The sequence below is a fragment of the Suricata suricatta genome, chromosome 3 (assembly GCF_006229205.1).
Source record: "Suricata suricatta isolate VVHF042 chromosome 3, meerkat_22Aug2017_6uvM2_HiC, whole genome shotgun sequence".
NCBI classification, from domain to species: Eukaryota; Metazoa; Chordata; class Mammalia; order Carnivora; family Herpestidae; genus Suricata; species Suricata suricatta.
The window spans coordinates 136,649,992-136,663,878 of record NC_043702.1 but is presented as its reverse complement, the minus strand read 5'-3'; the positions used below and the strand labels follow the sequence as shown (position 1 = coordinate 136,663,878).

General features: G+C 44.0%; 1 protein-coding gene across 1 annotated transcript in view; it reads left to right on the top strand.

The window, feature by feature from the left end:
• Positions 1–13,262, top strand: part of CENPF (centromere protein F) — a 55,701-nt gene extending 42,439 nt beyond the window's left edge. The window contains exons 15-20 of the mRNA XM_029935278.1: positions 981–1,157; positions 1,498–1,659; positions 4,190–4,352; positions 5,525–5,998; positions 7,631–7,809; positions 12,262–13,262. Of these exons, the coding sequence (XP_029791138.1) occupies positions 981–1,157; positions 1,498–1,659; positions 4,190–4,352; positions 5,525–5,998; positions 7,631–7,809; positions 12,262–12,465 (1,359 nt within the window). The 3' untranslated portion in view covers positions 12,466–13,262. The remainder of the gene's footprint in view (positions 1–980; positions 1,158–1,497; positions 1,660–4,189; positions 4,353–5,524; positions 5,999–7,630; positions 7,810–12,261) is intronic.
• Positions 13,263–13,887: the final 625 nt, after the last annotated feature.

The following is a 13,887-nucleotide window of genomic DNA, read 5'->3' as shown; positions in this document are numbered from 1 at the left end:
ATACATAAGGCTGGAATTCAAAGGGAAGGTTTAGGGTGGATAGAGTAATTTGGCTAGTTCAGAATAGAGGTAGTATTGACAAATTATGGGAATTGTAGAAAATAAAGTTGGAGAAGAGAAGGCAGTTTGGGGCCGAGCCCAGAGACCTGGGCACACAGGTAAGATGAGGAGGAGCCAGCAGAGAAGAGCAGGACATGATGAGGCCAGGGGAGTGTCTGTCCTGCCAGCGAGGAGTGGAGGCCGTCTCAGAGCATCACAGGAGGTGAAGAGTGCTCCTTGGATTTGCAGCATGGAGGTTGACAAGGCCATGGAAAGCGATTTGAGGAAGAGGTGGGAGAAGCCCAGGTTGGAGGGATTGAGGAGTAAACGGCGACGAAGTGGATGTTGCATGTGTAGAACCATGTGCGCCGACAGTCATTGGGATCAGGGACGGAGCGAACACAGGTGCCTCCAGAGCTGGAGTTTGCATGTGTCACACAATGAAGGGACAGAGGGGCAAGAGGGGAGGGCATCTGGAAGAAAATTCTCACAGTGAGAGAATGTGGAATTGAAGCAGGTCAAGGAGGAACACCTGAGTCTTGGGGGTGGGTGGGGGCTCCAGTGTCAAGGTGGGAATGGCGGGGTTCTAGTCATGAGGTCAGTGGCTTACTGCAACGGAGGCATTTAAGTAAGTGAACTTGGAAGCCTGGGAGGGGAGCATTCAGGGTGGTGGAGCTCAAGTTGGGTTCTCAGGGATTCTGTGGTCCCTGTGGATGTGACACTGCGGGTAGTTGGGCTGCAGCAGAAGAAATTGCCATTGGAGATAAAGTCACAGTTTAAAGCGAATACATCACGAAGGGTTGTAGCACTATCTTATAAAGATTTTGTCTGATCTGTAAGTTCTTTGTTTTTTTTCTTTCATTTCAGTACTCAGTATTTCCTGAAGATCTATATCCAGGTTCCTAATTGTTTTCCCATGATTTTATTACTTTTCTCATTAGGGTCAATTGAATGAGCTCATGCTCGAAAATAGTGAATTGAAGAAGAATTTGGATTGCGCACAGAAGGACCAGCTGGAAAAGGAAGAAAAAATGAGAGGGGAAGTAGCTGAGTGTCAGCTACGGCTTCAGGAAGCTGAAAAGAAACACCAGGCTTTGCTTCTGGACGCAAACAAACAGGTAAAAACGTGGGGTTTTGGTTCCTAGAGGGGCTGCGGGTGGTACATTGACCATAGTCACGAGGCCTGTTTTGCAAGAAGGTCCGTGCTGCACAGTATTCTGCAATACACTCTTATGAAGGACCCCCATCATATTACCTTCACTGTCTTCTCCAGATCCCACCCAGGGCTTTTTTACAACGGGAGTTTTTGAATCTCTTTCTATCTTGGAATAGAATAATAGGAGAATCCCGAGGACTATTTGAAATGGCCCTTGGGACAGCAGTTTTCTTTTTCATTTGTTTTCCTTATAATGTTTTAAAGCTGAACCTACCAGCTAAGGTGACTTATTTCTGCCCTAGTACGAAATGGAAATCCAGACCTACCGAGAGAAGCTGACTTCTAATGAAGAATGTCTGTGCTCACAGAAGGCAGAGATGGAACTCCTGAAGTCCAGTAAAGAAGAACTCAATGATTCTTTGAAAGCTACTACTCAGATGTTAGAAGAATTGAAGAAAACCAAGGTACGTTCATTTTTCATTACCTTCATGACTTAGAAGATTCATGAGGATAATGGCTGTTTTCACTGCATGGAATTAATGCTTTCATCTTAACTGATGATAAATTTTTTATAGTCAAAAATGAAAGCATCATTTTCCCCTTATTTTATTTTCTTAACTTTAGTTATTTTGAGAGAGAGAAAGTACAAATGGGGGAGGGACAGAGAAAAGAGGGAGAAAGAATCCCAAGTAGGCTTGGCACAGAGCCTGATGCAGGGCTTGAACCCATGAACCCTGAAAATATGAGCCAAACTTGAGTCAGATGCTTAACCGACTGAGCCACCCAGTCTCCCTGCTGAGTTATTTTTAAAAATCAGTCAATGGCCTGCGGTCTCACAGCTCGGATACACTTTGTGCATCACTCGTTGAGCCCTCTCAAACTAGAGGATGGTAAGGACTTTCTCGAGATGGATGTGAAGATCGAGGTGAGAGCAGATTGGGGCAGGCCTCTCCAGCTGTAGATAGTAATCTGGTGGGTAATTCCAAAGTCTTGCTTGACTGTTCTCCAAGTTCACTACCGTCACCAAACCAGTTTTCCCATGGCTCCTGGGGAGTCAAGGTGTGCCACAGCACTTGGTCACACACACGTATGAGTCCTTCCTCCTCTTTATCTCCAGGCAAGGTTCCTTTACCAAAAACAGAGGCAAACCAGTAGTCCTGGGATTGTTCAATTACAGACAGTGCTGCAGAAATCCTACTTGGAAAGCGAGGCTATTTGATTCCTACAGATATTTTTCATAAGATGAATACCATCCAGGAGGTATAATATTGTACTTTGAAGATAAATATTTACAAAGGCCTTTACTTAAAGGTGTTTTAAATTATAAAAATTATGGGGGCGCCTGGGTGGCTCACATGGTTAAGCAGCCAACTTTAGCTCAGGTCATGGTCCCACAGTTCGTGGGTTCTAACCCCATGTGGGGCTCTGTGCTGACAGCTCCGAGGCTGGAGCCTGTGTCTCCCTCTCTCTCTGCCCCTCCCCAGTCACACTCTGTCTCTCTCTCTCTCTCTCTCAAAAATAAATAAACGTTAAAAAAATTTTTTTTAAGTAAATTGTAAAAATTATGATATATATTGAATACAGTCGAACAGAAAAGTAGGTGTAAACTTAGATTTGTCACTCTTAATGCTCAAGGTAAAGGAAATACTGACAAAATACAAACCAATAAAAGTCAGTATAACATTAATGGTCAATAATGTTCTGCTACTACAAAATGAGACATATTTAATAATAGAAGAGCTTCAGGTTTACTTTTTATTTACTCACTTTCTTTCTTTTAAAACAACGGAGGTAAAATTAGTTTCAGGTGAGCTTTCTAAAGCTAGTCCAATCTTTGACAGTTCTGCTGTGGAGAAAGTCTGTATGCATATATGCGCCGTGTACAAAATGGCCTCTTGTTGAGCCTATTCAGATGCATATCATTTTAATGAGGTACCAGTTCATGAGCACTGTCGAAATGGAATTACGTGCATGTGTAATCCAGTGATAGTTGGAATCAGAAATAGAACATTCTGTAGGTACAGATTTACTGCAACACCGCTAATACATTATTTCAAGGTGAAATAATACACCAAGAATGAAATCTACATGCAACATGAAATTGATGCTCAGGTTCTTTTTTTTTTTTTTTTTTAATAATTTGGTCTGCCTTTGTATGTTCATGATCTCTTATTGGAAACTCTTGGAGCTAGCTTGTTTTAGATGTCTTGCATTTTTTAGGTATTACATTAATATGGCGCATGTTACAGAATATCCCAGCAGGGTCTGGGGTAGTACTTTGTAATCAGATTCATATTTCTTCAACAAAATGTATGACTCTTCTCACAAGATGGGATAAAGAAAGACTATTTTTGTACCTTTGTATCCGTTCAGGTCAAATTTTTTCCTCTAAATCATTGTCAGCTTTATGGAATTTGCAGAAGTGGTTAAGGAACCGTGAACTGTATACTCCTGAGAAGTATGTGATGCCATCATTCTCCTACCATTCTATTTGCTTTCTGTTCAAGCAACTGTGGAATTTAAATTTGTATTGTGAGCCATAATATTCTTTGGCTTTCACTTGGTGTCACCACAACAAACGCCATCTTGGGGTATTGCAATTGCCACCAGCATGGACTACAGATGGAAACACAATTCAATCCTCAAGAATGTTTGACCCACCAAGAATATGTCCATGTATCTCCCACCCTAACCCCCGACATGTGATTCCCATTGGACAAACCCAGTCATGGGCTCCTTGCTAGAGCACTAGCTTAGGAACCAAGAGTCCTGCTTGCTGATTCTCAGGAAGTGACAAAACCACAGTGATGACTGGGGAGACCCAGGAAACCGAGTAGGGAAGATGAATTATGTTATGCATCTTTAGATGTTTTATTTTGAACATCATAATTCTTAAATTTATGATAGAGGATTCTTAATTATATCTCATGATTATTTTCCCATAAGCTCATTAGAAGAAATTCAAAGTTTTAAATGCAAGGTTTTGTTCCATAGGAGGATAATGTAAAATATGCCAATCAGTTGAAGAAGGAAAATGAACGTGCTCAGGGGAAAATAAAATTGTTGATCAGATCCTGTAAACAGCTGGAAGAGGAAAAGGAGATGCTGCAGAAAGAACTGTCTCACCTTGAAGGCACGCAAGAGAAACAGAAAACAGGTAGGCGTTAACTGGGCACGTCTGTGAGCCAACTCCTCCACTCGTGAAGTCGCACACTGCGGGGTGTCGGCATACACGTGTTTTTAGTGCTCTGTCCTATACCGCATGCTCATTTTCAGCAGTTCCCATTTTCCAGTTTCTGAATTTTGTGCTCAGCTTGGGGTCACAGGGTTAATAGGATTCAGTACGAAATCTGCATATTGAAATAGAACTACTGCATTTTCTGTTCTATAAAACACAAAAGCCTGGCAGCCCTTTTTGCTAATGAGCAAGAAGAGTCTTTCCACGTGCTTGTCCATTTATGTAGTTGCTGCGTCAGAGGCAGCTTGACATTCTGAGCTGGCATTGGTGATGTGTCAACAGCTGGTTCTGGTTGTCCGTGGCCCATCCTCGTGGGTCAACTAAATGGAAGGTTTAAGGGACTGTATGTTTGGGTGTGGAGGTAAAATGACTTTTCTCCACTCATGGCTTCGGTGCAGAATGCTCTTTCTGTGTGGAATGCGGATGGCCAACATAGTATGAGGTGAGGGGCCCTTTTGGACCATAGCTTCACAGGGTGGGTCGGTGACCTTTCCTGCTGACAAGAGTACTTGGAGTATATTGTGAATCCAGAGAGTTTTTTCAGTGGATTCAATGCTAACCGTGGCAGCTGCAAATTGACCAAGATTCCCACCTTTGAAGCACTCACCAAGCACTTGTCCATCAGAGCCTCCATTTCTTTAAAAAAAAAAAAAAGGGCTGTTTTGGACTTGTCACTGATCTGCTTCTGGTTCCCAAAGCCAGTACAACAGACTTCATATCTTTACCAGTTTTTATTGTTTGTTCACTTCCTGTAGAAAGAATGGTCGGGTGAAAATTGGGGATGTGATGGATTAACTTATCTCATATGAACTACAAGGAAGTTTGATGTGTTGGCTGGAATCCGAGTTTGAGATTTTGATGGGTTTCCTCTAAGCTCTCCTAATGGATGTCCTGTAATCTTCTAGATTATGTACATTGCTATGATCCCTCCCAACAAGGGAACATGAGCTATGAGAACATCTATCGATATGTCTCCCCCCCCTTCTCTAAAAGAAAATCAAAAGACAAGTCTAAGGCTAGCTGCTTTATGATGCTCAGCGTTAACTAGAGAAGTGTCACCTGATGTACAGTGTGTACGTTATTTTTGACAGGTGCTGTTGTGGATTCTAATGTAGAGGAATTAATGGCTGAGATAAAAGAATTGAAAGAAGCTCTTGAAGAGAAAAACAAGGAGGCCGATGAATACTTGGACAAGTATTGTTCCCTGCTCATCAGCCATGAGAAGTTAGAGAAAGCCCGAGAGATGTTGGAGACGCAAGTTGCTCGTCTGAGTTCACGGTCTACACTTCATCTCCAGGCTTCTCCATTGCTAAATGCGGTTGTTCCAGAATCCTCTCCAGCCCCTTCTGCTACCGAAATGAAGTTATCATCCAGCCAAAATAAAGCTTCCGGCAAAAGGCAAAGGTCCACTGGGATTCGAGAAGATGGAGGGGGCACAGCGCCTTCTACCCCTGAGACATTTTCTAAAAAGAGTAGGAAAGGAGGTAAAAGTGCTCTTCACCCCTCAGAAGATGCCAGGGATTCTGAGTTCGAGCCAGAGGGACTTCCAGAAGTTGTAAAGAAAGGTATGCATCATTTAAAAGCAACATTATTTGTGTTCTTTTGAAATTCCAAATAAAAATTCACATACGAAAAGACAGAGGCATTTATGTTTTAGCTTATTGCGTCACAGTACTGATTGGCCTTCAGAAGGAAGAGTCCACCTTGAAGTTGCTAAGGTATGTTGTGTTTTGTTTTCCTGCATGAGGAAGGGACTAGGGTCTAATTACTCATGTCACAGTACAAAATGTGCTAATAGATGTGAAGAGTGACTATTCAAAACCTGCCCGTAATTTGGTATTTCTGGGCTGAAAATTCCCCAGATCAAGGGCATTCTTATTTTTTTCCCCCTGTTAGTCCATGTCTCATCCAAGTTGGAGGTGAGCTGGGGGATGTGCCCCTTAGCACTTGGGCTTTTTTTTTTTTTTTTTAAACCCAGTAATCCTCAAAGGGTGGGCCAGGGACTGGGGCCAGTCTAGGAACCAAGTGTTAATGGTCCATGACCAAAAAAAACAAAGTGATGTTCAGAAATCAGTAGTAGGAAGTTAGAAATTTTCAGAGCAATTTGACATTGTTGCCACCTGTAGGCGTCATGAGTTCTCTGTGGGCTCATCCTTGGTTATACAAAAGTATCATTCTGCAGCAGGTTGGAAATTACCCCCCAGCCCTTTCCCTCAAAAAAAAAAAAATTAGCACTAATTCTTGCCCTAGGTGATTTGAGGAACCCTGATCTGAGTAACTCTGGCTATCAGGAAGTCTGGCCCCCAAAGAGATCTTTCTCATTCCTGTTTTTTATTTGTAGTGAAAGGGTTAAAAGCAAAAACAAATGTTGCTTAGTTAGCCATTAACGGAGGGGGTGTGCCGTGCCCTTTGGGGCTGAGCTTCTCTCACATCCATCCCCACGATGAGGGGGACATTGTGAGCAACAGCAAAATACTCTTTCACCTGGTCGGCTGTCTCCTCCCACCTAGTCTCTCCGTGAGCGGGGCCACCTGTGGACCGGGGGCTCTTACAGCTTTACCTTCTCTTGTTTTAAACAAGAGCTGGCCTTTTTTTCCCCCTTCCTTTCTTTCCATTTTACCCCCCTTTTTGTCTCCAATCCAACTGTTATGGGAAGGCTTGCTGGTGTGTTTCTCAGACGGTAGAGAAATGTGAACTAAGACATCCACCGTAGAAGAGGAGGAGCGCCTGGGTGGCTCAGTCAGTTAAGTGTCTGACATCTGCTCAGGTCATGATCTCACGGTTTGTGGGCTCGAGCCCCACATCGGGCTCTGTGCTGACAGCTAGCTCAGAGCCTGGAGCCTGCTTTGGATACTGAACCTCACTCTCTCTCTAACCCTCCCCTGCTCACATTGTCTCTGTCTCTCAAAAATAAATTTTAAAAAAAAGAAAAGGAAGCGGGAAATAAATTTTTTGTTTAATGTCATTTCCCCTTTTTTTTCCATTGTGTTTGCCTGGGAAGAGAATCCTTGCCCGATACTTACTTGATTTGGGGGCTCCAGGGCAGCTGTGAAGTTAATCCAGTGTCCACTGTGGCCAGCAGAACGTGTTTTTGGAGTTACTCTTATGTTTGTTAAAACTTCACCTGATACATATCGTTTCCCTTGTAGGTAGACTTGGACCTAGCAATGTTGACAGTCAGCATTTTTTACCCGCAGGGTTCGCTGATATCCCAACAGGGAAGACAAGCCCGTATGTCCTTCGGAGAACAACCATGCCAACCCGCACCAGCCCCCGCCTTGCTGCCCAGAAGTTAGCACCGTCCCCTCTAAGCCTCAACAAAGAAAATCATGCCGAGACCTCCAAATCAACAGCTGGTGGCAGCAGATCACAAAAGGTAAACTCACGCAAACACGTCCCCACTCTCCCAAATCCAGAAGTGGCAGTGCTTTCCGGGCAAGGGTCTGACCCTGTGCCCCCCCTCACTCTGGAGCTGTTGAAAGTCTGGCCTTCTCCACACACGAGAAGTAAGCCAGTCCCGAGGGCAGTAGTGAGCAGACCAGGGGACAAACGTCACGTTCTCCTGCAGCTGCAGTCCCAACCTGGATCTGACAGGCCCCTTACTGTTTGAGGAAAATGTTAAATGATGAGAAACTGGAGATCAGAACTCAAAGGATTCGTAAGCAAGGTTCAAGCCGTACATTAAGCGAATGAAAGGAAGTAGTCTTTCTTTTGACCACAGGCACTGGTCATACTCATTTCACACTTTTTCCTCCAACCCATTGCCCTCACCCTCCAGCTGCCAATTCTTTTTTTCCTTGTTTACTCCTTTACTTTACAAAATGCAAATATTTCAGTAGACATCTAAAGAAAGGGGCTCTGTTGACCCATTTGTCTATTTTGATTGTTGAGGGTAGGGTGACGATCTTAGTGACCTCTGCGCACCTGGCAAACAGCCCAGTAAGTGATACTTACAGCACTGAGAATATTTTGCAGATCTTTGTTCCATTATTCTGTAAGGGCACACTGGCACTTAGGCATGCGAAGTTCACGCATGTATTGCACGCATAGTAAGTCATGTGCTACAAGACAGCAGAAAGTAAGGTCCACAGAGATCTAGCCTGCCCAGAGGTAACGCTTCCTGTCTCAGCTCCGCAGCCTTGCGCTTTTCCCCAGCGTGATGCAAACAAGCGGTCAACGAACATTGTTGGAAGTTGCTGGAATAGCTCTAAGAATCCAAAAAGTTTTGGGGTTTTATGTAATTGCTTGCTTGTTAGAGTTTGGGTAACTATGCAGTGTGATTACCTGGACCCAGCGGACAAAGCTTTGGAAGTGTAGGAACCCTTGCGTGCGTCATGTAATAATTCTTTACGCGACTAGGCTTACTCCTCATTGGGATCTTAGATACCAGGATACAAAGACATTGGTGATTCGTTGCATCAGAACGAGAACATATTTGTAAATGTTATGTTGATGTATAAGAGTTGGAAGGAATCCTTAAGGAATGTATACCTAGTAGTAAGTTTTTTCATAACTTACATACTAATAAAATTTTATTAATTCGGAGGTGAGGAAGAAAGGTCTGGGATTTTCTTCCACTCATCAAAATGGGCCTATCCATTACCTGTATTAGAAATATTGACCATTTTGTGCAAATCCTCCCCCACCACCCAGCCCCTGACCCTTCTCTCTTTCTTTTTCTCACACATTCACTTTGGGCTCTACCTTTTGAATGCTGGGAACAACAAAACACTGAAAAGGGTACTGGAAAAGGTCTTGACATGCCAGTGGCCATAAATAAGAACAGCTTCTTTTCCATAAAGTACCCAGTGCCCATAAAGAGGGAAGCGTCCAAGCTTGATCAGAGCGTTCGAGCGCAAGACAAGTCCTGACCTGCAGTACAGGCTTGGGCTCTGGCTGGGCTGTGCCATTTCCTTAGACTGGGAGCCCCTCCTCACTCCTCCATACTTGCTAATAACCATTCCTGCTTGTCTCACACCTTTGGTGATCAAATCAAGTATTTATTTGTTTGGCCCTCTTAAACCAGAAATTTTTTTTTTAATCTTTATTTCGTTTTGAGAGAGAGACAAAGCATGAGCAGGGGAGCGGTGGAGAGGGAGGGAGACACAGAATCCGAAGCAGGCTCTAGGCTCTGTGCTGACAGCGGGGCCTAAACCCACAAACCACGAGATCACGACATGAGCCGAAGTCGGACACTTAACTGACTGAGCCACCCAGGTGCCCGTCTTAAAACAGAAAATCTTGACACATACGTAGTGCCCTGTACTTTCACTGTTTTACGGTGGCTTTCTTGATCGTAATCACTTGCTAAATATCTGCCTATCTGAGTTGCGGTAGGAGGACTGTGAGGTTCCTGAGTGGGGTTATGGCTTCCCTGCATCCTCACGTCTGATACAGTGTCTGATATTGACCAGATTGTGGAATGACTGGGGCTGTTAACGTTGTCCTGAAGTGACTGTGGTAATAGATGTTTAAACACACGTCAGGAAACCGTCTCATGAAATCGCCACATGGGTCATTTTTTTCTTTTGTGAGGAATTGACGGAAAAGCAGTTTACATGTGGTGTTCAGACTTATTATCTAAAAACAGGAGCTTTGCACACTAGGGGGCCTGCTTTCCCCGCCGCTGTTGAGCCTGCAGAGCACTAAGTAGTAACCATGGTTTCCTGCAGATTCGTGTTCAGTGCATGGACCACAGGCTGCAGTAGGCTCCAGCGGTTATGAATCACGAAGCAATTTTGTGCACTTGTAGAAATGAATGGGAGTGGTTCCTCTGGAGAGGAGGTGATAGGAGACTTCATGGTTCGATACAAACTCTTCAAAACCCAGCCTATGGATTTTTAATTTAATTGAGCGTTTTTTCTTTGTTTCCTTGTGAAAATGCTTGCCTCATCTGTTAAGGGTATTTCATCATTCAGTTTGAATGACTAGAGCCAAGGTATCTTTAACTAAAGTAGTTGCTTAGAAACTCGGGATTATGAGCCCTCACCCGAAGTGACTGGCTGAGGTCTGAGACAGGCAATTCCCTATGTCATTCAGCAGGACCGTTAGAGACATCTGTCCCGTTCAGTGCAGAGTAGGTGAGGATCATCCTCTGTTATGTGTCTGGGTCGAATAAGCCCAGGAGCTCCTTGCTTGCTGGGGATAAGCGAGTCGTGAGTGTAGACTCGATCTGAACCTGGGGTTGGTGGTCAGTGCCAGAGGACCCGCCCCTCATCATAGAGGATGTTGGTCAAAGTGTAGTGGGGCCTTGCCTTTCTTCCTGTGAATGAGGTTCATTTTCCCTGAGCCATCCGCGTCCTCGCCCTCTGGCCACTGTGGCTGCTGACATAGTTTGTAATATAGTCAGCGCTGGGGTGCACTTAATAGTTTAAATACTTGGTGAGTTAGACCTCATCTACTTATATAGACAAGTCTGAGGCCAACTTGCCAACGTGAGGATCAACTTCACAGTTTAAATTGCTCATAGACTCTACTTTCCTCAGCTCAGTATCAGAGAAGTTGAGTCTAGAGGGAGAACCCAAGGGATGGACTTGGGCTATTTAATTGGGAGTAAGAAAGAGTTTTACTGGGCACCTGAGTGGCTCAGTTGGTTAATTATCTGACTTCGGCTCAGGTCATGATCTCATGTTCGTGGCTTCGAGCCCACAGCGGGCTCTGTGCTGACAGCTCAGAGCCTGGAGCCTGCTTTAGATTCTGTGTCTCCCTCTCTCTGCCCTTACTCCTCTCTCTCTCAAAAATAAATAAGCATTTAAAAAAAGAGTTTTATTAACTCAGATATTCTTTTCCCAGTGTGAGGGATCCCTCTCTGTCTCTTTTTGTTTTAAACATGAATCTGATGAGGTGACTTTTCTACATCCGATGGGTTCAAGGGAAATGCCTGTCTTTTGTATCACTTTCTACTAAAAAAAAAAAAAAAAAAAAAAGAGTATCAGTAAAACTCTGGTTTTTTTCCTTCAACTTTCCATGGATGGTAATTTTCCACTAACTCCTGCTCCTTAGAGGCTGCTCTTTTTCAAGTGTCCTGCATTTAATCTGAGTTAGAAGCAAGCTTTCCAGGGATTTGATCTGTTGGCCAGATTTACTACGTTTTCTGTAATGAAAAGTATTTAGCTGCCTCGTAAGACCGCATACTTCCTATGGAAAGAGTATAAATGGGAAAGACTTTCCACTCTTCATTCTTACTGCTCAGAAGGGCTCGTGGCGCCCACCACTGTCTGCCGGCAGCCTCTCGTCCCCGTGGAGGGCCAGCGGGAGTCGCCCTTGGGAAGAGTGCCCCTCCTCTTTTCCGTGTAGAGATCTTTCTCCTTGGAACCTCAACTCCTGCCTTCAACTTGGGTTACATGAAGCTTTTCTGTGCTTTGTCCGTCCTGCTCCTCTCTTTTCTGGCCCCGTATCTTTTGTCACAACTCTGTAAACCTCAGAAAGTCTTGACTCCATCAGCTACCCTGCCCTCTTGTTTCCTTCTTAAAAGTCTCACATTTCCTGGGATCCCTCTTTCTCTTAAAAGGCAGGACATCAGAAAGGGGAGTTACTCTCTAGCCTCTATTATTTATTGTACTATAATCCAAATCCAATATGGACACAAAACAAAAATGTAAGGAGAATGTTACAATGATGTTATCTGAGGAACATGTTTTAGGTCTTTTAAGTGTTGTAAATGGGGGCGCCTGGGTGGGGCCTCTTCCTGGTGAAGAAGAAATACTAAAGCCATGTATGACACCTATAGAAGGATTTAACTTAAAATGTGACCTAGCACTTTAATTTTTATGTCGTAGAAATGTGAATATGATTGAAACCTCTAACAAAGATGCTTTGTCCATTACAGGTCAAAGTTGCTCAGCAAAGCCCCGTGGACTCAGGCACCACCTTCCGAGAACCCACCACGAGATCTCTCTTGGCCAGTAACCTTCCTGAGAGGAGTCCAGCTGACAGCCCCAGGGAAGGCCTGAGGGCCAAGCGAGGCCGGCTCGCCCCCAGCCCGGAAGCTGTCCCCGAGTCCAAGAGCAGTGAGAACTGCAGGGTCCAGTAGACGCAGTCTTGTGTGTCGGGACCTTGGAAGGTGGCAGTGTCTGACTAGAGGAAAAGCAGGGGCTCTCCCTTCGTTAGGGAGCACGTTATCTGTGGGAAGAAAACATTTCCCTGTAAATCGAAGTATATCATACTCTTCAGCTCTCTCACGTGGCAGTATTGGAAATGTCTGGAAGCACTGGTCACCAGTTCATCACGGACACTCTTCTCCCGTGGTGGAAAGGGTGCTGGATAGCGCACTGTGGAGCTGTTACGCTTAAATGGCAAGCACTTTGTCACAACTTCCGTTTGTATGTGGATTTTACCCTAAAGGGATTCAAAATACATCTTCTGCTTCCAAGGACCAGCTCCCAGGAAAATGTAAACGTTTGCCTGTGATATTTCCTATGTATAGAGGTAGGCCTGAAGTAATTTTAGATCAAGAATTTCTCTTAGCCGAGTAACATGAAGGAAAATCATGCACACAGTATACATACGGGGGTGTGTTCCTCCTTATCTTCCAGTGTGTTTTCTAGATGTTTGCCAACAGAACCTGTACATACTTGTGTGTGAGGGTGATGGGGTGGGGGGTGCGTTTATTTCCAGCTGGCCTGGTCGCCGGTGCCTCCAGGATGCAGTAGGTCAACATTTTCTGTCCTTTGTACTGTTTCTTTTTTAGACCGATTTGTTGGAGTTCTTTAGTATATGTTCTCATCAGTAGTGATCTTGTATTAAAATAGAGCATTCTTTGTCCTAATAAAAAATTCACTTTTTTTTCTGTAAAAATGTTTTCTAAATATTAAATGCATTATGAACATCGGTACTGTATCTTGCTGACTTCAACAGCCTCTCATACAAAGTGAAAGCGTCTTAACAAATGATAGCTAGCATATTTAGCTAACATATTCAGTTATGTTGAAAGACATGATTGGAAGGTGGGTCATGAAGATTATACAGGACTTCTATAGAAATAATGTGTCCAACCAGTGCCTGGGGCATTGTGTATACCCATTTAATTGCATCCTCAAGGTTATACAAACATGTGGTGTTTTCCAGCTCCTTTACTGATCACAGGGTTTGACAGTCGGCAGGTATTATGAGCCATATCAAATCCAGAAACTTTGGAACAAGTCCCTTTGTCTTTAAATCAGGGTAAAAAAGTTTTCTAGGACAGGAGCTTGTAACAGATTATTTGCTCTTAGCTTTCAGTTCAGATTGATGTATAAACCTTGACAAATACTATATCATTTATCTTCGGAAGGTGGCCTCTGTTGTTGGATAATGCTTCAGTAATAATAAGCTACTTAGTATTCATCTACTGAAAGTGATAGCCTGACTTTCCTCCTGTTTCTTCAGCTGTTGCTCGGGGTTGTGGTCTGGTGCGATATCCTTCCCATAAATCACCCCAAGGCTGCCATGTGCTCAAGGGCAGGGCCCGGAGCAG